Raw genomic sequence first — 20247 nt, 5'->3', positions numbered from 1 at the left:
ACATCTCCTCTTGGTAGTGATGCTTCCCATAAAGTTTCATTGAAGTTCCAGTCATAAGTTGCTGAGAAATAGCCGGACAAGAATTGCACTATATGTACAGTTAATGGAAAATTTCAAAGGGCCATAACTCTGTGAAAAATCATCCGACCTGAACCGGCTGATAATATGCACATCTCCTCTTGATAGTGAAGCTTCCCATAAAGTTGAATTGAATTCAAGTCATTAATTGCTGAGAAATCGCCCGGACAAAAATTGTGCACGGACGGACGGACACACCCACGGACAGACGAAGCGGCGACTATATGCTCCCCCCAAATTTTTTGGGGGAGCATGATAAAACAAGGGACAAAATTGTCACAAAACCAGGTTTTCATTGTGAAAAAAAATCTGATTAAGGGAGACAACTCAAACTGAACTTTTGAAATGAACAAACAAAATTAACCCCCTTTGTAAGTTTGTTTCAAAATAAATATATTTTAAGTTCTGGTGACCTTGACATTGGAAGATATTGACGTGATTCTTTCGTGCGACACACCGTCCCATGATGGTGAACAAATGTGCCAAATAATTGTAAAATCTCACAATGAATGACATAGTTATGGCCCAGACAAGCTCATTTATTGCCAATTTTGACCTTTGAACTCAAAGTGTGACCTTGACCTTGGAGATATCGACGTAATTATTTCGCGCGACACACCGTCCAATGATGGTGAACAAATGTGCCAAATGATTTTAAAATATGACAATGAACGACATAGTTATGGCCCGGACAAGCTTGTTCCGCCCGCCCGCCAGCCCGCCAGCCAGCCAGCCCGCCCGCATTCGCCAATCTAATAACCAGTTTTTTCCTTCGGAAAACCTGGTTAAAAAATGGATGGTTAGAACACCTAGGTTCTATCAAGGCAGTACTGAAGTTTATCTATAAAGTAACAGTGTTATTAAGAATTGCATTTCTTTGAAGAAAAGCTTCTTTGATAAATGTACACATATTATTAATTATTGATTTGTCACATGAAAGTAGTAACTTGTGGAATTTATATACAGATGAGTTGATATAAAAAGTACAGCTTATAAGTATTTTTTCTTAACTCTGTGTAACAGTGGTATATACATATCAAATATATGAGCCCTCTCTGTGAAAAGGGGGTTTAATGCATGTGCGTAAAGTGTTGTCCCAGATTAGCCTGTGCAGTCTGCATAGGCTAATCAGGGACAACACTTTCCGCCTAAACTGGATTTTCGCTAAGAAGAGACTTTCTTGAAACGAAAAATATCATAAAAGCGGAAAGTGTCGTCCCTGATTAGCCTATGCGGACTGCACAGGCTAATATGGGAAGACACTTTATGCAGAGCATGGCCAATATATTAAATAACACGCCAATTGCTTGTATATTTGAATACTACTCTGTAAACCAGTGACAAGCATGCAGCAAAACAGAGTGGGCGTTGTTATGATATACAAGGAACAATTAATAATCTTTCATGGAATTATGTAGAAAAATAATTTCAATGAAAAATTAAACATGCATATTGATTTGTCAGGAAAATTTACTAACTCTGAATAGATGTAATTAATGAAAAAATATTTCAATTTTCTTATATTTTCACAGATTTTCTCCATTAAAATTCTATATTCCACTAAAAAGCATATAATACAATGTGTTTATATTTTAAATTAAGACATAGAGATGTGAAAGTGATGGATAAATTAAACACCAGGCAAGTGTAGAATACAACTATGGGTCTTGTTCTTTGACAACAAGCTTAACCCTGTACCCTTAGATACGTATTTTAATGCATTTGTAGTCCCTTAAAAAGTTAAATTAAATTAAAGAACTTTCTTACTAGATTTAAATTTTAAAGGCTTCATTTCCAACCCTAAGGTATTGATAAGCAGCAAACAGCATAAAACCTGGACAGACTGCGAGTTACTCGCAGGCTGTTCTGGTTTTATGCTGTTTGCACATAGCAATTTTCACTTTGTTTCTGAGTGGGAAAGGGTTAATGCATGTGCACAAAAGGTCATCCTAGATTAGCATTTGCAGTCTGCACAAGCTAATCAGTTACAACACTTTCTGCTTTAATAGATTGTTTTGTTTAAAGGAGGTATCTTTTAAGCAAGATTCAACTTTAGGCAGAAAGTATTATCCCTGATTAGCCTGTGCAAACTGCACAGGCTAATATGGGGAAACACTTCTAAGCACATTCATTAAGCACAGTATGCAGAGCCAGGCTACTATGTCTATTTTCTCAGCACAAAGTAATGGTGGTACTCACTCGATGTTTTTGAAGCCAGTACAGTGACCACAGGTCCTCCGAAATACTGGAAACCGAGAGCCAACCCCTGACCCCCTGCATTGTCACCCAGCAAGTCTGCAAGAGAAGTTTATTCAATTAAGCCTTTACACAGGACTGCACAAGCTAATCAGGGACGACACTTTACGCACATGCATTAAACCCCCTTTTCACAGAGCATATGTATTTTGACGCATTTGTAGCCTTTAAGAAAGTTAGATTTAATTTAAGACCTTACTAAATTCAAGTTTGAAATGCTTCATTTCCAACCCTTATATACTTTTGAGCAGCAACAGCATAAAACCTGAAAATACTGCGAGTTACTCACAGGCTGTTCTGGTTTTATGCTGTTTGCACATAGCCATCTACACTCTGCTTCTGAGTGGGAAAGGGTTAAGCAACAATCTGGGATATGATGTTAATGTATGACTTACATTTATGTAAGTATTTAATGCTTTTAAATTACTATAACTATGTAATATAAAGTATGTAAATTTCTTAAAACTGATAAGATTGTTGTTTTTTTAGGGCAGATTAAAAAAAACAACGGACAATTGAACCCAACTTTTAAAAAGACCTTATTGATCAAGTGAAGGCAATAAACTTAGTGTAACAATTGAGCCACGTTCTGTGCAGTCCGCACAGGCCAATCAGGGACGACATTGTACGCCTAGACTGGATGATCATTGAGAAGATACTTAACCCTTTGCATGCTGGGTAATTTGTCGTCTGCTAAAATGTTGTCTGCTGAATTTCTAAAATTAGCATTTTCTTCGAATTTTTTCAAGAAATACTATCAGAATAGCAAACAGTTTGGATCCTGATGAGACGCCACGTTCTGTGGCGTCTCATCTGGATCCAATTTGTTTGCAAATTCCTTCACGTTTCGGTTCCAGCACTGAAAGAGTTAACTTATATGAACAATTCCATGAAAGCCAAAAATGTCGTCCCTGATTGGCCTTTGCAGACTGCACAGACTAATCTGGGACAAATCTTCACACAAATACATGAAGCCCAGTATTCCCTAATATCAGCTCAAATACGATTGCAAACAACTGACATAACACACTATGAATGGCTTAAATGTGTGTAATTCAGGACAATTAATTAAGATTTAACAAGTCAGACACCATGAAAATAACAAGACTATTGCCAAGCAATATAGTCCCCTACCAGCTCCACCATTGTCAGAAATTCCACCATTGTCAGATTTTTTTTATTTGTTGCCATGAATTTTTGAGGTAGGAACAAAATGAAATGACGTGCATAATGTTCATATTGCCATCTATCCATGTTTCAAGTTTCATGAAAAAATATTAAGAACTTTTAAAGTTATTGCAGGATCCAGAAAGCCACCATTTTCAGCAGTATTTCTAGTCTATTTGTTGCCATAGCAACCAAAATTATTGACGTAGGAACAAAATGAAATGACGTGCATAATGTCCATATTGCCATCTATCCATGTTTCAAGTTTCATGAAAATATATTAAGAACTTTAAAAGTAATTGCAGGATCCAGAAAAGTGTGACTGACAGACAGACAGACAGACAGACAGACAGACAGACAGACAGACAGACAGACAGACAGACAGACAGACAGACAGACAGACAGAGCTCAAACCATAAGTCCCCTTCAGTGAAACCGGTAAGTGACAATAAACTTTCCGCACAAACATAAAGCCTTGTTTTCCATGAGAGAAGCTAAAACATATTAAGGTTATTGTCATAAAGTACGACTTGATGATAAGTTAACAGTAATTTCCACAAAAGCATGAAGCCCCATTTTCCCAGACCACAGCTCAATTACCTGGGAAAATATCATTCAAGTTTGCTGGTGGCTTGTTGGTATCCAGGGTGATCTTGTGGACCGCGTTCTTGACTGGAAGCACTGGCTTCACAATCAACTTCAGTGGAAGCTTTATCTGAGCAGAAGCAATCCTCACAGCACCTAGAACACACAGATCAACATAAAAAATAGACTGGTTGTTCATGATCAACTTCAATAAAAGCTTTTTCTGAATAGAAGCAATCCTAACAGCACCTAGAAGACACAGATCAATAAACAATAGACTGCTTGTTCATGATAAACTTTAGCGGAAGCTTTATTTGAGCATAAGAAATCTTGACAGCACCTAGAAGACACAGATCAACAAACGATAGACTGGTTGTCCATGATCAACTTCAGTGGAAGCTTTATTTGAGCAGAAGAAATCTTTGACAGCACCTAGAAGACACAGATCAACAACAATATACTGGTTGTTCATGATCAACTTCAGTGGAAGCTTTATCTGAGCAGAAGAAATCTTGACAGCACCTAGAAGACACAGATCAACAACAATATACTGGTTGTTCATGATCAACTTCAGTGGAAGCATTATCTGAGCAAAAGAAATCTTGAAAGCTCTAGAAGACACTGATCGACAAACAATAAACCGGTTGTGTATCATAAATTTTAGTGGAAGCTTTATCCGAGCAGAAGCAATACTCACAGAACCTAGAAGACATAGATCGACAAACTTTATTTAAGCAGAAGACATCCTGAAAGCACCTAGAAGACAAAATATAGATTGCTCGTGTAAGACGTGGAAGCTTATTGTAAGCAGAAGAAAACCGGACAGCACATGGTGGACAAAAATCAACAATTATTTTTTGAGTTTTAAAAACATTCTTCAACTAGTTTTAAGAAAGATAATTTAAAAGAAGGGAAGCACATGGCTAAAGGACAAAATACCATGGCATATGGGTGCATTTGATCTGCTAGAAACCAATATATTTATCAAATTTAAACAGTAAAACAGATAAATTTAGCTATACATTTAAGGACATGCATAACTTTTTACAATTTAATAATTTCCTAGACTATGTAGTTATCGTTCACTTCCTGAAGCAATGCTTGGTGATTCTGTTTACAGGGCTTTTTTTTCCTTCTAAGATAATGGCCGTGAATGGCCATTTTACAATTTTGACAAGAACATTTAACAAATCTAGTAAGGCCACTATACTTGACAAAAACAGTCATTTTCAACTATGAAAATTGGACTTTTGAGGCTTAAAACTGTCAAAAACAGCCATTTCACAATTCAAAAATAAAATTTGATGTAATATGATTATAGGTGCTACCTAATTTACTGGCAAAGGCTTTTTAATTTTTTTTGATAACCATGTATTTTTCATAAATATATGGACATGATTGTGTTCAAAATATTATAATTGTTGCAATAATTAAGTTATGCATCCAAAAAAATCAATCTTAAAACGAGTTACATGTTCCTAGCTTAAAAATCTAGCATCTTATAATTTTTTTGTTTTCTAGCCACAGGACTTTATAGCTGGTTCGGTGTCTGTGGTATAGTGGATGGGGTGTCTGCTAACTGGCTTAGTCACTGGGATGTCTCTGTATTGATCCTTTAAGTGCGAGCATTCTTTAGATAACCCTAAAGACAAACAATGGCATACCATTTGGGTTGAAAGTCAAGAAGACCTACAAGGTAAAAAGAGAAATGTACATTGAAGTACAATAATTGGACGTCGACATACAAATATAAAATACACTTCAAAGTATATTTTTGTACGTCAAAGTACAATTTGTACTTCGACATACATGTTTGTACTTCGACGTACACATTTTCTGCACAGCCAATCAAAACACTTGTCTCTTGAGCCGCTTTTCTTTCAGATTTTTTCAGAATAAATGTTAAAAATCTCTTTTTTAACTGAGGACAAAATGAATAAAAATATCAGAATGCCAAAAAAAAACCCATAGAAGTTTCAAGTATTCATGCATTGCAATAGATTATATACAAATTTGAAGAAGATTCAATGGTTAACTTTTTAAAATTAAAATTATTCAGCATATTGTGAGTATTTATTGATCATCACGACCGTTCAGCGCATATCTGTGTAGGAAATTCCCAACAGTAACCAAACAGTTACCAAACATTAATGGGATAAATAATGTATAATAACCTCCCCGTTGGTCATATTTTGTGATAACCATAACTTGCATAAGTTAGAGGTTAATTCCGCCACCAGGTCAATAAATACGCACAATATTTATGAGTTAGCGGTCGATAGTCGCATAATTTGGTATAAATTATATTAATAATAATGTTTAATAAATACGCACAATATCTATGAGTAAGTGGTCGATAGTCGCATAATTTGGTATAAATAATAATAATAATGTTCAATGTCAAATATCTCTAAAAGCAACAGATGTAAGGTGTCTTCTGATTGGCTAACACTCAAGGGTCAGTGAAAATTGTACATCGAGTACATTTCTAGTTCTACCTAGTAGGTCTTGTAGACTTTCGACGTCATGGTACGTCATATAAACACTACAGTAAGTACTGGTCTACCCAGGAAACAGTTTGTTTCATCAAATGTCTCAATCAACTTGACAGCTTGCTAAAGCAGTTGCATTAAGCATACAGTACACTGATTTAACATAATCAAAATCATGTGATTTGTCAAATCAATTTTGATTGACAAATTTGACAGGATTTTTTTTAATCTTATTTTCAGCATTATTGCCTTCAAATTGTTAATTTAACAACCCTTTGACATTGTTTGCACATCTGATCTTATTATACCATAGCTGATTTTTGTTTATAGACAGATATAGACTTTTCAAAGTTCTATAAAAGTTCACACATGTTCCATCCAAGTAAACCAACAGAACCAATAAGGATCACCACAGATAATAACTGTGTGTATAGCTTGGAAATTTTGATAGTTCAGGAATCCCTCCTTTGTTGATTTCTGTAAACCAAAACTGTCAGTTTTGCTAGATAGAATGGATTGTTTGATTCCCAGCTCTTGCCTTTGCAGAACAGCTTCTAAAAACGGAAAACCAACAAATATCTTAACATTTGATCAATAATGCAGACAATTTATAAATGTCTTGTTTTTTGTTGATTTCGAATCTGGAAGATTTTTTACGTAAGATTGTGGTACGAAAAATCCAACGGTATCGGATTTTGTGGTTTTAGGCCTAAACTTATTATAGTGAAATGTAACCTTTCGGGATATCGGTAAAGTGCGAGCAGACGAGGTGTAAATACTGTTACAAGTTAAAGCTAAACGACTAAAACGTTAGATCGAAATATCTTTAAATTTTGTGAATAAATGTGTTTCTGGTGGATAACAACGACAACTTACCAAAATATTGCTCATGATCAAACGTAAAACTTCTTTCTGAGAACGAATGGAAAATGTGTCACGAATTCTGACAAATAAACAGTAGGGTGTCGTTATTGAAATAACGCGATAATACTGGAAGAATAGAGATGCCAACTATAATGTTTAAAACAAATATTTTTTAAACAAGCGTTTGTGATTTGTCAGGATAATAATAACGATAAGATATCGAAAAGATCAAAGCAAATAAATTCGACAGAAATCTGATATTCGGCAATATATTTAAGACGGGTTATGTTCACGTAAATTGTGTTTGGTAAAGACTGTCACTTTATGTTGTGAACCAGTCTTCGGCTTATACCCACTAAAGATGAGCATTCAGGGGAGATAATTGAGGAATGACTTAATTCTGGAACGGTTGCGAAGAAAAACAAATAATGCGAGAATATCTAGTGCGATTCGCTACACAATTATGATGTCAGTGATATAATTTTTCCTGAGGTTTGTATTTACATGTGATTTAGCATATGTCAGTGTTTTTGATTTGTTCAAGGTCATAAATAGCATCGCGAAATATATATGTTGTGTGGCAAAATTTTTTGAGACGCATCCCTATGTGGTATTCTTATGTAATTTTATGTCTAAATTTCCATATGTATTTTGCCCGTAATATTTTACATAAGCGACACAAGATATTGACAGAAGTAAGGCTTTTCTATGATTTTAGATAGAGTTTACCAGTCAGAATTTTGTTGTAAGTGGTTATTTGTTGAAAGAAAGTGTCAAAACAATGAAAATAATATTTTAATGCATTATTTAGAGACATTTTAATAAGATGCAAGTATTAAACATGCTTTTACTATACTAATTCTTAACAAACTGAATTTCACAATTTTTACAAGTTCGCGACTCATTTTTTCAAGAAGTGAGGGGGCAAGGGCCGCTTCACAAAATCAGGAAAAAAAGCCTTGATTCATAGTGCAGTCTTTTGAGTACATACTGTGAAATGATATTCAGTACAAACATAAACAACTTTTAAATATGTTAAAGCTTTCAAATACCTATGTAATTCAGCTAGAATACAACATAAATATACACAGCTAACAGTACTAGATGAGCCTTGTTCTGGGAGAATTGTGCATAATGCATGTGTGTGAAGAGTTATCCCAGATTAGTCTGTGTAGACGGCACAGGCTCATCTCAAAAGAAACTTAACATTTATTGGGCTCCGTTTTCCAAGAACCTGGCTCAAATACTTTCAACTCTCAACAAGCAAACAAATTGCTAAATATATTTTTTTCAAATTTAATAATTTAAATTCCTTATTAAATACTCTGTCAGTGATTTTTAAGGGCTCAAAAGGAACCTATTTATCCCTTTCAATAACCTTAAAATTACCATCTTAATGTAAGCTTTATTTTGAAAAACAAGAAATGTGTTTGTCAGAAACACAAAGCCCCCTACTGCGCAGCTTTGATACATGTTTTTTTAATTTGACCTTGAAATTTGACCTTGACCTTTCACCACTCAAAATGTGCAGCTCCATGAGATACACATGCATGCCAAATATCAAGTTGCTATGTGAAGGGACATAGAAGTTATAAGAATTTTCGAAACCTAAATGCGAAACCTAAATGCAAAGTGTGACGGAAAGACAGACAGATGGACAGACGGACAGTCCAATCACTAAGCCCTCCTTTGGGGGCATAAAAAAAAAGACTAAATTTTGACAAATATTGACTAAGTCGAGGCTTTTTTGTCAAGAAAATTAAAGCAATTTTTATCAAACAAGACTTGATCATCATCATTTTTAGCATTTGATGAACATTTTACAACAAACATAGATTTTTAACATGAAATCCTGTTGATCTGAAAAAATCCCATTTTGTCTTTAAATTCCCCACCAAAAGGGCCCTGCCACCTTTCCCCCAAAGATACAGAAATCACTGTCGTAATGTCCCATGGAATTTCACATTATTCATTTTGACATTTTGCTTACAATAAATACTTATGTCTGAATTAGCAGACATTTTGCTAACAATAAAAACTCATGTTTGAATACACAGACATTTTGCTTACAATACAAACTTATGTTTGAATACACAGTTATTTATGTCCCATAACTTCCCAACAACAATAAAACTGTAACATCAACATTAACCTATTTATGCCTAGCGTCAAGAAAAAAGGCCTTGGCAAACAGCGTAGACCCAGATGAGACGCCGCATGATGAAGCGTCTCATTAGGGTCTGCGCTGTTTGCTTAAAGGAATTTCTGTAAGAACAAGGGCTATTTGTAAAACATGCATGCCCCCCATATGGGCTGTCTGTTGTACTGGCAGCCATTGTGTGAATGCGACTTTTGTCACTGTGACCTTGACCTTTGACCTAGTGACCGGGAAATCAATAGGGGTCATCTGCAAGTCACGATCAATGAACCTATGAAGTGTCATAATACTAGGCAAAAGCGTTCTTGAGTTATCATCCGAAAATCATTTTACTATTTCGGGTCACCATGACCTTGACCTTGTGACCTAAAAATCAATAGGGGTCATCTGCGAGTTATGATCAATCTACCTATGAAGTTTTATGATCCTAGGCATATGCGTTCTTGAGTTATCATCCGAAAATCATTTTACTATTTCGGGTCACCGTGACCTTGACCTTTGACCTATTGACCTGAAAATCAATAGGGTTCATCTGCAAGTCATGATCAATCTACCTATAAAGTTTCATGATCCTAGGCATATGCGTTCTTGAATTATCATCCGAAAATCATTTTACTATTTCGGGTCACCGTGACCTTGACCTTTGACCTAGTGACCTCAAAATCAATAGGGGTCATCTGCGAGTCATGAGCAATCTACCCATGAAGTTTCATGATCCTAGGCGTATGCTTTCTTGAGTTATCATCCGGAAACCATTTTACTATTTCGGATCACTGTGACCTTGACCTTTGACCTAGTGACCTCAAAATCAATAGGGTTCATCTGCGAGTCATGATCAACCTACCCATGAAGTTTCATGATCCTAGCCCCAAGCGTTCTTGAGTTATCATCCGAAAACCACCTGGTGGACGGACCGACCGACCTACCGACCGACCGACCGACATGAGCAAAGCAATATACCCCCTCTTCTTCGAAGGGGGGCATAAATATTCTAAATATAGAAATAAATATACAAGACATCCCTAATTTCGGAAATAAATTGATCCAATTTAGAGGAATTGGAGAGTCGACTAGGCGTAAATGGGTTAAACTGAACATGTACTTACTCTCATCCTCCTCTATACAAAATCAGCAGACATTTACATGAAAACAACTTTTGAAGTATATGCTATAAAAAATCATTTACTCATGCAATTAAAACCATGTCCATCAAATTAACACTTCATACCATACTTTTTCACCATTTACCCCATTTGTGAAATCAGGCAATACATTTTTGAAATGCTGTAAAATCATATTTTTTTTGTGGAACATTATTTTTTGTTGATTTAATGTGTTGACCAGTCCACAAATTGTACACTAACACATCTGAAAATGAGTCTTGATTTTTCTTCAAAATCAGCAATCCACAAATTAAAAAAAACACTAAACATTTGATGCCGACAATTAACCCTTAAACACTAATATACGTATTTTCATGCATTTGAAGTGCCTTACAAAGCTAAATTTAATTTAAAACCTTTTTTACTAGATTTAAGTTTTTAAGGCTTTATCTCCAAACCTTATTTACTGATGATCAGAAAACAGCATTAAACCTGAACAGTCTGTGAAATACTCACAGGCTGTTCTGGTTTTATGCTGTTTGCAAAAGCCATTTTTTACTTTTCTTCTTATGGGGGAAAGGGTTAAAACAAAACACACACAACATTTGATGCCGACAACTAAAATGGCCTACCTGTAGTACTGATGTACTTGGCTGATACATGAGCTGATAGGTCAGAAGGCAGGGCCTTGCCTCGGATGAAGAACGCACAGAACGACTCCGAAGGCTGACCAGTATCTGAAACAGACCAGACTTACTTTGAGTCTTGCTCTAGGAAAACTGGACTTAAACCTTTCAGCGCTGGAACCGAATTTTAAAGGCCTTTGCAAACAGTTTGGATCCAGATGAGACGCCACAGAACGTGGCGTCTCATCAGGATCCAAACTGTTTGCTATTCTGATAGTATTCCTTGAAAAAACACGAAGAAAATGCTTATTTTAGAAATTTAGCAGACGACATTTTAGTAGATGACAATTTCCCAGCATGCAAAGGGTTAATGCATGTGCTTGCAGTGATGTTACAGATTTGCCTATCAAGTCTGCAAATCTATTTTGCCTCCACCCCCAACACAAATTTTAGTTGTGTTATGGGTGATAAACATGGTAGTGATTTTTCCTCCTGCATTCAGCTGAATTCCCTTTTAATTTCTTTTTTTGTTTACAAATAGTTATGATCTTTGCTAGATCTATCCACAAATGAAGAGGTGAGTTTAACCTTGTAAGGGGGATATTGCATTTTTCTCCCCTGAGGTGGTTCTTAAATCACACCCCTGATTAAAAAATAAGCCTGTAATGCACAGATACAGAGCCTGTAATGCACAGATACAGAGACGACAGCGGATCTTTTAATCCTTTCCCACTCAGAAGCAAAGTGAAAATGGCTATGTGCAAACAGCATAAAACCAGAACAGCCTGTGCGTAACTCTCGGTCTGTTCAGGTGTTATGCTGTTTGCTGCTCTTCAGTATCTGAGGTTTGGAAATACATTTTAATCTAGTAAGAAAGGTCTTTAATTAAATTTAACTTTCTGATTGACTATTCATGCGTCAAAATACATAATGGGCCGTGCTCTGTGAAAAAGGGGTTTAATGCATGACACTGTTCAGTTGTATGACATTTTTTGTTTAAAGAAAGTCTCTTCTCAGCAAAATCCAGTTTAGGGGGAAAGTGTCGTCCCTGATAAGCCTGTTTGAACTGCACAGGCTAATCAGGTACCACACTTTATGCACATGCATTAAAACCCCTTTCCACAGAGAACAGCTCAAATCTAAGTGGTTACGGTTAAGGCCCAGAGTGCAGCACCTAGTATACTGCAGCTCAGTTGAATGTATAATCATGTCAGTTGGTTATGCAGCTCAGTTGAATGGATAATCATGTCAGTTAGTTATGCAGCTCAGTTGAATGTATAATCATTTCAGTTGGTTATGCAGCTCAGTTCTATGTATAATCATGTCAGTTGGTTATGCAGCTCAGTTGAATGTATAATCATTTCAGTTGGTTATGCAGCTCAGTTGAATGTATAATCATTTCAGTTGGTTATGCAGCTCAGTTGAATGTATAATTATGTCAGTTGGTTATGTAGCTCAGATGTGGTAATTCTTTCAGGCCTCATTAAAAAAACAAACTAAGATAGTAAACACTGCACAAGAAAGACCACTGCAGGGCTTTTTGTCTTTTTTTGTGAAGCAGCCTTGGCCCCCCAATTTGTGTAAAAATAAGTCGCGAACTGTTCAAAATTGTGAAAAAATGAGTCGCGAATTTTCTAACATTGTGAAAATTTGAGTAGCGAACTTCCTGAAATTGTTAAAATTTGAGTCATGAACTTCTTGAAATTGCGAAAATTTGAGTCCCGAATTTCCCATAATTGTGAAAAACGACCATTCTATCAGAAGAAAAAAGCCCTGCCCTGCTCCTTACCAACTGTGTGTATCTTGAAAGATGTAAGGTTTGCAGCCAGGGGCCACTGTACATGAATGTTGAGTCGTACATCCTCCAACTTTAACCGAGACTTCAACTGGATCTGAATTAAAGAATGTGAACAGTAGCATTTTATCACTCAGATTTGGTTTAAAATACAAACAAAAAGTACATGGTCCAGAAAAGTATATATGTGCCATACTCTGGGACAACAGGGCTAAATTCATGAGAAAAAAGAGTTTGTGTCAATCTAGATCTGCAGGGGTCATTTTCCAGAAACATCTTAAGTCTTTTCTTAAATATTTTCACTTAAGCTGAAAATTACAATGTTTTTTTATTTCTTTACTAAATAAACACATGCATTTTTTTTTTGGTATTCCTAAATTAACATTGACATAATGATGTTATTTTGATGTAATGTTCGATGCCTAACTATTGCAGTATGACATGAAACACTTAAGAAAAAATCTCAATTTAAGGATAAAAATAAAATTTAACTTAAGATGCTTCTGGAATACGACCCAAGCATGTAAATTACACACAGGCTAATCAGGGACATCACTTTGTGATTTTATGGTATCTTTTGTTTACAGGAAGTCTCTCTTAGCAAAAATCCAGTTTAGGGGGAAATTGTCAAACCTTATTAGCCTGTGTGGACTGCACAGCCTTATCTATGACAACACATTATGCATGTGCAATTAGCCATGTTTTCCAAGAGAGAGGCTGATATTAAACATAAACTTTGTAATATTAATTTTTTGCAATATCTGTGCAAGGCAGAATAATAGAAAACAAGATAGAAGAATAAAACATCGATTTGTTTTGCCAAATCGACAAAGTACCAAATGGGGAAAATTAGCGTGAACAACTCTGAAATAGGGAAAATACGCACTGTAAAATATTCAAACCGGGTATTATGTGTCTTTCTTAATAACTTGGTATAAAACACACAAACCAAATTAAATATTAATTTCCATGAATTTTGGCTTCAAATGTTCAGTTTCAGTGCTTATTTTATTTGTTCAACTTGCAGATAATGCACTTTGGGAATTGACAGCCATTGGGAATCTTGTAGTTTTTCCAGTATTGGGAAAGTACCTTTTACAGGTACTTTATAAAGAATGAAAAAAATAATCGCTGGTCATGCTGTATTAACTTTTATTTTTTCCACTTACCCTGACAGTAATGGATGGAACTTGTTCACCATCAATTTCTACACCTGAGGCCATCTGAAATCAGACAAGAGCACTGCATAACGGGTGCCACGCTCGGCTACGAAAGCTTGTCAGAATGTTTTTTTGTTTTTTTTTAGAGGTCAATGTGACCTTGACCTTTGACCTAGTGACCCAACAAGAGATGTGTTTGTCAGAAACACAATGCCCCCTACTGTGCCGCATTGAAATAACATTTCTATTTATCATTTGGCAGGTATAGAAATCATCTTCCTTTAAAGGTTATTACTTCCCTTGAATTTTTTCCAATCCAACGGGGGGGGGGGGGGGGGGAGGGGGAGGGTCTCACAGTCATTTATGACCATGTCAGACATCACTGACAACCAAAGCTTGTGGTTTAAGAGAGATCATAGGCAGAGTTGATCATGTATCTATGGACATGAGTCCACAGGTATGTAATGAACATCAAAGAAATTATAATTATATAATTTAAAAGAAAACTTTGACAAATCAATCATTTGGGTTATAAAAAATCAAAATAATAAATCTGTACAGGAACTGTGAAAAGAACTTCAATTTTTGGCAAGGAAATATATAATATGAGATTTATAATTATATAAATTACTTCCCTTGAAAATAATTTTCTGTAACAAATCTCTATTTTTAGTAGCAAATAATTAAAAGCCACTGCCATGACTGTAGAGTCACCACTCAAAATGTGCAGCTCCATGAGATACACATGCATGCCAAATATATAAAGTGGCTATGTTCAATATTGAATAATTTCTCCCTTTTTAAAGCTTATTACTTCCCTTAAATCTGTATTTTGTACCATAGACCGTAAAGGATGACCTTGACCGTGACCTTTTACCACAATGTGTTTGTCAGAAACACAATGCCTCCTACTGCGCCGCTTTGATTTATTTAAGGAAAATATATACGTGGGCAGGTCAGATAACTATGTCCCTTTAAAGCTTATTACTTCCCATGACTTTGTTTTTTCGACCCTAGACCTTGAAGGATGATGTTCACCTTGATATTTTACCACTCAAAAAGTGCAGCTCCATGAGATACACATGCATGCCGATTTTAAGGTACTATCTTCAATATTTAAAACGTTATGGCCAATGTTAAGGTTTTAGCATGACGCCTATGGCGGACGGCGGACGACGAGCTGGCTATGACAATAGCTCGGGTTTTCTCCGAAAACAGTCTCGCTAAAAATACTATATGTATTCACAAGATGCTTTTCCTCTTGAAAATTGTGTATAAAATCAATGAGTCCTTGTGCGATCCTAAGAAACAGGTCAATTTCTAGCCATACAAGAGATGTGTTTGTCAGAAACACAATGCCCCCTATTGCACCGCTTTGAAGCCATATATTTGACCTTTAACCTTGAAGGATGACCTTGACCTTTCACCACTCAAAATGTGCAGCTCCTAGAGATACACATGCATGCCAAATATCAAGTTGCTATCTTCAATTTTGCAAAAGTTATCGCAAAACTTTAACCAAGGTTAAAGTTTTGGGACAGAATGACAGAGTGACAGAATGACAGACAGACAGACAGGCAAAAAACAATATACCCCCGATCATTCGATCCGGGGGCATAATAACTGTGGTATTTACATAACCTATGCTCATTAACATTCAAATGCATTATACTTGGAAAATGAAACAACAGTTATCCATTCAGTGACACTGATCAATGTTTCAGTCATGTGATCAACCAATTGTGCAATAGTAAAATGGCTGACAATTTGAAGTCCAATTACTTTAACGCTTTTTCCTCCATTTGGCATAAAAAAGTCTGGCCCCGTGTTCAAAAAACGATTTTGCAATTGAAAATCGTTTTTTATTTTTGTCTATCAACTACAATGGAAATCCATTTTTAATGACAAGCAAAAACGATTTTCAATTGCATAAAATGTTTTGTAAACACGGGTTGGCTTTACATTATAATTCAGTTGTTTTTTCAGCATTTTGGGAATGGGACTGGGTCACTTTGGATTGGGAAAAATCACGGCATTTTGGGGAAATTAGTGTCATTGGTTTTTTTTACTAACAAATGATTCAAAATTGAGAATAAAGTTATTTCAATATTATATTTACCAAGGTTCATCTTAAGAGATGGATGGGAATTAAATATTGAAATCTAAAAAATATTTTTTTTTTTCAAACCTTCTATTGGGAATTTTAACCCTTTGCATGCTGGGAAATTTATCGTCTGCTAAAATGTCGTCTGCTGAATTTCTACAATTGGCATTTCTTCGATTTTTTTTTCAAAAAATACTAACAGAATAGCAAACAGTTTGGATCCAGATGAGACGCCACGTTCTGTGGCGTTGCATCTGGATCCAAACTGTTTGCAAAGGCCTTTAAAATACGGTTCCAGCGCTCAAAGGGTTAACAAACATGCGTTAAGTTGATTTTCCCAGAAATTCATACCGAGACATCATCCAAGTTGGGTGAAACATGGACATTGATGGTTAAATCCTCCTCTTTTCCAGTCAAGTTCGGCATTATTGCTGCAAAAACCAGTGTACATGTATATTAAATATGGAGACTTCCATTATAACAATCATGATAATGACAATTTAGAATATTTATACATGTTAACTATGGTCCTGGATTATCATTTTAAACTGACCAACTGACATATTGACTCTAATATTCCCCCTTCAAACATGGTTTGTAGGGACATAATTATGGCTCCCTTAAATACTGTTGTTAAACAAGACGTACACTACATTAAGCTGAGATTTTCAGACAAGAAATAAATTTAGGTCACTGTTTCCATAGCCTTTTAATATTTCAAAAGTCCTTTATTGAATAGTCATACAGATTTAATGTTCATAGACATAAGATCAGAAATGACCCTGTTTTGAGAACACATATTTCTTAAATAATCAACCTTTTGAGCCACTGAAAAAGAAACAAAGCCAACATAGCAATGACACTTAACCCTTTACCACTTAGATACGTATTTTTAAGGATTTGTGGTCCCTTAGAAAGTTACATTTCAATTAAATACCTTACTTACTAAATTCAAGTTTTAAAGGCTTCATTACCAACCATTAGTTACTGAAAAGCAGCAAACAGCATTAAACCTGGTTTCCTGCTTTTTACACAGAGCCATTTTCACATTGCTATTAAGTGGGAAAGGGTTATGAATTATATTTGATGTATAGACATAGCTACATGCATTAAATGTTTGGCTGCCTTACTTGTTAAACAAGGATATCAGTAAAACTGATCGATGCTCCCAAATGATGCTTTATCAATATATGGGTTAATTGTGTGGAAAAACATGAGACCTTGAGAACATCTAATATTAGCCTCAGTGACCTTGTCCCCAGTGACCTCAAACCTGATCAAAAGGTAGAGGTCCATGCAAGGTACCTACATGCCAAATATGAAAAGGATCGGTAAAGTATTGAAGGTGCTATGAGAAACTGTAACAAAAGTGTGATGGAAAAATCTATTATTAGCTTTGGTGACCTTGACCCCAGTGACCTCACACGTCATCAAAAGGTAGAGGTCCATGCAAGGTATCTACATGCCAAATATGAAAGAGTATTGAAGGTGCTATAAGAAACTGTAACAAAAGTGTGACGGAAAAATCTATTATTTGCCTTGGTGACCTTGACCTTGACCCCAGTGACCTCAAATGTCATCAAAAGGTAGAGGTCCATGCAAGGTATCTACATGCCAAATATGAAAGAGATCGGTACACAGTCAATCTTGTGCTTGCGACCACTTGCATTAAGCGACTTTTGTCTTATGCGACCACTTTGAATCCTCTGGAAATTAACGATCCCCATATACTAATGATTTTACAGAACATGATAAAACCCATACATGTATGCTATATGCTTGTTTAGTCATGAGTAATTTTCATTCAGTTGTTACATCACAAATATATTATAAATACATGAATCATAATAAACATAATTATTAACCTTTGGTTTTTAACCAGGTTTTTCGAAGAAAAAAACTGGTTATTAGATTGGTGAATGTCGGCAGGCGGGTGGGCTTGCGGGCCGGGCGGAACAAGCTTGTCCGGGCCATAACTCTGTCGTTCATTGTCAGTTTTTTAAATCATTTGGCACATTTGTTCACCATCATTAGACAGTGTGTCGGGCGAAAGAATTACGTCGATATCTCCAAGGTGAAGGTCTCAATTTGAGTTTGAGGTCAAAAATGGCCATAAATGAGCTTGTCCGGGCCATAACTTTGTAGTTAATTGTCAGATTTTAAAATCATTTGGCATATTTGTTCACCATCATTAGACCGTGTGTCGCGCGAAAGAATTACGTCGATATCTCCAAGGTCAAGGTCACAATTTGAGTTTGAAGGTCAAAAATGGCCATAAATGAGCTTGTCTGGGCCATTACTTTGTCATTCATTGTGACATTTTTAAAGCATTTGGCACATTTGTTCACCATTATTGGACGGTGTGCCGCACGAAAGAATTGTGTCAATATCTCCAAGGTCAAGGTCGCCACAACTAAAAATAGATTGATTTGATGCAACTATGAAAGGATGATAACTCAAGAAAGCTAAGGCCTAGGATCATAAAACTTTATAGGTACATCGATCATAACAGGCAGATGACCCCTATTGATTTTCAGGTCACTAGGTCAAAGGTCAAGGTCAGTGACTTGAAATAGTTAAATGGTTTCCGGATGATAACTCAAGAACGTTTAGGCCTACGATCATGAAACTTCATAGGTTCATTGTTCATGACTGGCAGATGACCCCAATTGATTTTCAGGTCACTAGGTCAAAGGTCAAGGTCACAGTGACTCGAAACAGTAAAATGGTTTGCGGATGATAACTCAACAATGCTTACGTCTAGGATCATGAAACTTCATAGAAACTTTGATCATAACTGGCAGATGACCCCTGTTGATTTTCAGGTCACTAGGTCAAAGGTCAAGGTCACAGTGACTCGAAACAGTAAAGTGGTTTCCGGATGATAACTCAAGAATGCTTACGCCTAGGATCATGAAACTTCATAGGTACATTAATCATGACTGGCAGTTGACCTGTATCAATTTTCAGGTCAAAGGTCATGGTGACTCGAAACAGTAAAATGGTTTCAGGATGATAACTAAAGAATAATTAGGCCTAGGATCATGAAACTTCATAGGTACATTGTTCATGACTGGCGGATGACCCCTATTGACTTTCAGGTCACTAGGTCAAAGGTCAAGGTCAGAGTGACAAAAAACTTATTCACACAATGGATTCCACTACAACTGACAGCCCATATGGGGGGCATGCATGTTTTACAAACAGCCCTTGTTTTCTAATTGAAATCAAGGTCAGTTTTACACAAGGGGGTTAACAATACACATTTTGAATTGTCTCCCTTTATCAGACTTTTTTTCAACAGAAAATCTGGTTTTGTGACAATTTTGTCCCTTGGTATATTTGTAGTTGTTTTTTTGTTAATGTTTATCGTCTGTAATTATGATGAATAATTGATTGTGTTGATAGTGTCAAATAGCAATCTTGAAATATTTCTTACTGAGCCGTGGATTCTGATCGGTTTTTCCAATTTCAATATTTTCATACTATAAATAGCCTTAAAACTTACATTTCTGGGAAGGTTAATTTCTTGTGAAAAAATGTCAACAGACAATGTTGTATGGAAAAGACTCATAAATAAACTGTTTTGTGTCTCTTAGGAACACTATATGAACAATACATAAAAAAGAAATATTTGATTAGAACATATTGAGTTGTGATTAATTACAATATTGACCTGTGTTTATTGCATTATTGATCAGCAAAACAATGGTCACTGCGTCAAAACTTTTTCAAAACGCTGTAACGACTGCAACAGGTAGGAACGTTCTATCACTTGATTTCTTTTAATCTCGATAACCACAACTCATAAAGAACACATGACTCAATAAGAACCTACCATACCAGTTTTGTGGATATT

The 20247-nt window shown here is 35.9% G+C and overlaps 1 protein-coding gene across 3 annotated transcripts in view; it reads right to left on the bottom strand.

Annotated features, from left to right (window-relative positions):
- Positions 1–20247, bottom strand: part of LOC127847352 (protein PTHB1-like) — an 88688-nt gene that overhangs the window by 38405 nt on the left and 30036 nt on the right. For all 3 annotated transcript variants that reach the window (XM_052379207.1, XM_052379208.1, XM_052379206.1), the window contains exons 12-17: positions 16740–16819; positions 14294–14347; positions 13119–13221; positions 11336–11440; positions 4102–4242; positions 2278–2373 (exon numbers count right to left, since the gene is read on the bottom strand). In XM_052379207.1, the coding sequence (XP_052235167.1) occupies positions 2278–2373; positions 4102–4242; positions 11336–11440; positions 13119–13221; positions 14294–14347; positions 16740–16819 (579 nt within the window). The remainder of the gene's footprint in view (positions 1–2277; positions 2374–4101; positions 4243–11335; positions 11441–13118; positions 13222–14293; positions 14348–16739; positions 16820–20247) is intronic.

The sequence above is a fragment of the Dreissena polymorpha genome, chromosome 10, assembly GCF_020536995.1.
Source record: "Dreissena polymorpha isolate Duluth1 chromosome 10, UMN_Dpol_1.0, whole genome shotgun sequence".
In the NCBI taxonomy this organism is placed as follows: Eukaryota; Metazoa; Mollusca; class Bivalvia; order Myida; family Dreissenidae; genus Dreissena; species Dreissena polymorpha.
The sequence above is the reverse complement of the archived record's forward strand: the minus strand, read 5'-3'. Positions and strand labels throughout refer to the sequence as shown.